This window comes from Corvus brachyrhynchos, unplaced genomic scaffold, assembly GCF_000691975.1.
Source record: "Corvus brachyrhynchos isolate BGI_N302 unplaced genomic scaffold, ASM69197v1 scaffold115, whole genome shotgun sequence".
NCBI lineage: Eukaryota > Metazoa > Chordata > Aves > Passeriformes > Corvidae > Corvus > Corvus brachyrhynchos.
The window spans coordinates 7,451,979-7,453,091 of NW_008239553.1; the positions used below are offsets into that span (position 1 = coordinate 7,451,979).

Consider the following 1,113-nt stretch of genomic DNA (forward strand, 5'->3'; position numbering starts at 1 on the left):
CCCCCCCCCCGGCGGGTGCCGGCCGCTGCCCCCCCCCTGAGCCTGGCCGAGCTGCAGCCGGAGCTGCTGATTCTCCTCCTCCACCCTGCGCACCCGCGAGGCCAGCGCCTCCCGCTCCACATCCCGGCTCGGCTGCTCACCCAGACAAGGTGGCAGCAGGAGGAAGCGGCCATCTGTGGAAGAGATGGGGTATGCAAAGGGCATGGCAAGGCCAGGAGAGCCCAGGTGTCAATAGTGGGGCACAGCCACAACTGAGAGGTCCCAGCACACCTCACAAGTGCCCAGCCAACATCTCAGCTCTGCTCCCCTGATCTCCAGAGATGTCCCTGAAGATGTTCTCAAGTCAGATACACCTGCAGCGACTTGCATGGCCAGAGCAACCACCCCTAATCCCCTGCTGCCCACCCTCAATTGTGGACTGTCCCTTGATCTGAGGAGGACAAGAAGGACTCACTCACATTCGAGGCTGCCCACAAAGAGGTAGAGCCAGGAGAGGAGAATGGCCAGGGTCACTGTGGCGAGCAGCAACTTCAGCTTCATGCGCCAGGAACGCAACATGATGTGCAGGACACAGGCAACGAGGATCAGGTGGGCAGCCCGAGTCCAGCTGGCCCTGGCATCCTAGAGCCTGTGAGGGACAGGGGAAAAGAGAGAGGTGTCACCAGTAGTTTGCCCCCAGGTGTGTCAACATCCCCCCAGCAGGACATCCTCCATCATCTGCTCCCTCCAGGACAGTACCTGGGCAAGTGAAGTAGCGAAACAGACACCCATTACCTCTCCAGACAGCACACTCCTGCCCATGATGGAACATTTGCCCCCCAGACTTGTCCCGCCATCCTGCCAGGACTGCAGAGCCTGTGGGGGGGAGCTCAAACATGAAGGAGGATGGGGATAGGAAGGAGGTCTCCAGGAGGTCTCCAGGAGGTTTTTACCCCAGCTCTGTGCCTTGCTCCCTGGCATCCCACAGGCCTAGGGCTCACAGAGGGGAGAGGTAATAATGCTGAGGCCCTCCCGAGCCGGGCAGCGAGTCCCAGACGGGTCCCGCAGCGTGCCCGTGGGAGGGGCGCGGTGTCTCCCCCGCCGCCTGGGCTGGAGCGCAGCCCACGCAGGGCC

At 62.5% G+C, this 1,113-nt stretch overlaps 1 protein-coding gene across 3 annotated transcripts in view; it reads right to left on the bottom strand.

The window, feature by feature from the left end:
* LARGE2 (LARGE xylosyl- and glucuronyltransferase 2) overlaps positions 1 to 1,113 on the bottom strand; it is an 18,662-nt gene that overhangs the window by 6,175 nt on the left and 11,374 nt on the right. For all 3 annotated transcript variants that reach the window (XM_017741811.1, XM_017741813.1, XM_017741812.1), the window contains exons 2-3: positions 459 to 628; positions 37 to 173 (exon numbers count right to left, since the gene is read on the bottom strand). In XM_017741811.1, the coding sequence (XP_017597300.1) occupies positions 37 to 173; positions 459 to 558 (237 nt within the window). In that variant the 5' untranslated portion in view covers positions 559 to 628. The remainder of the gene's footprint in view (positions 1 to 36; positions 174 to 458; positions 629 to 1,113) is intronic.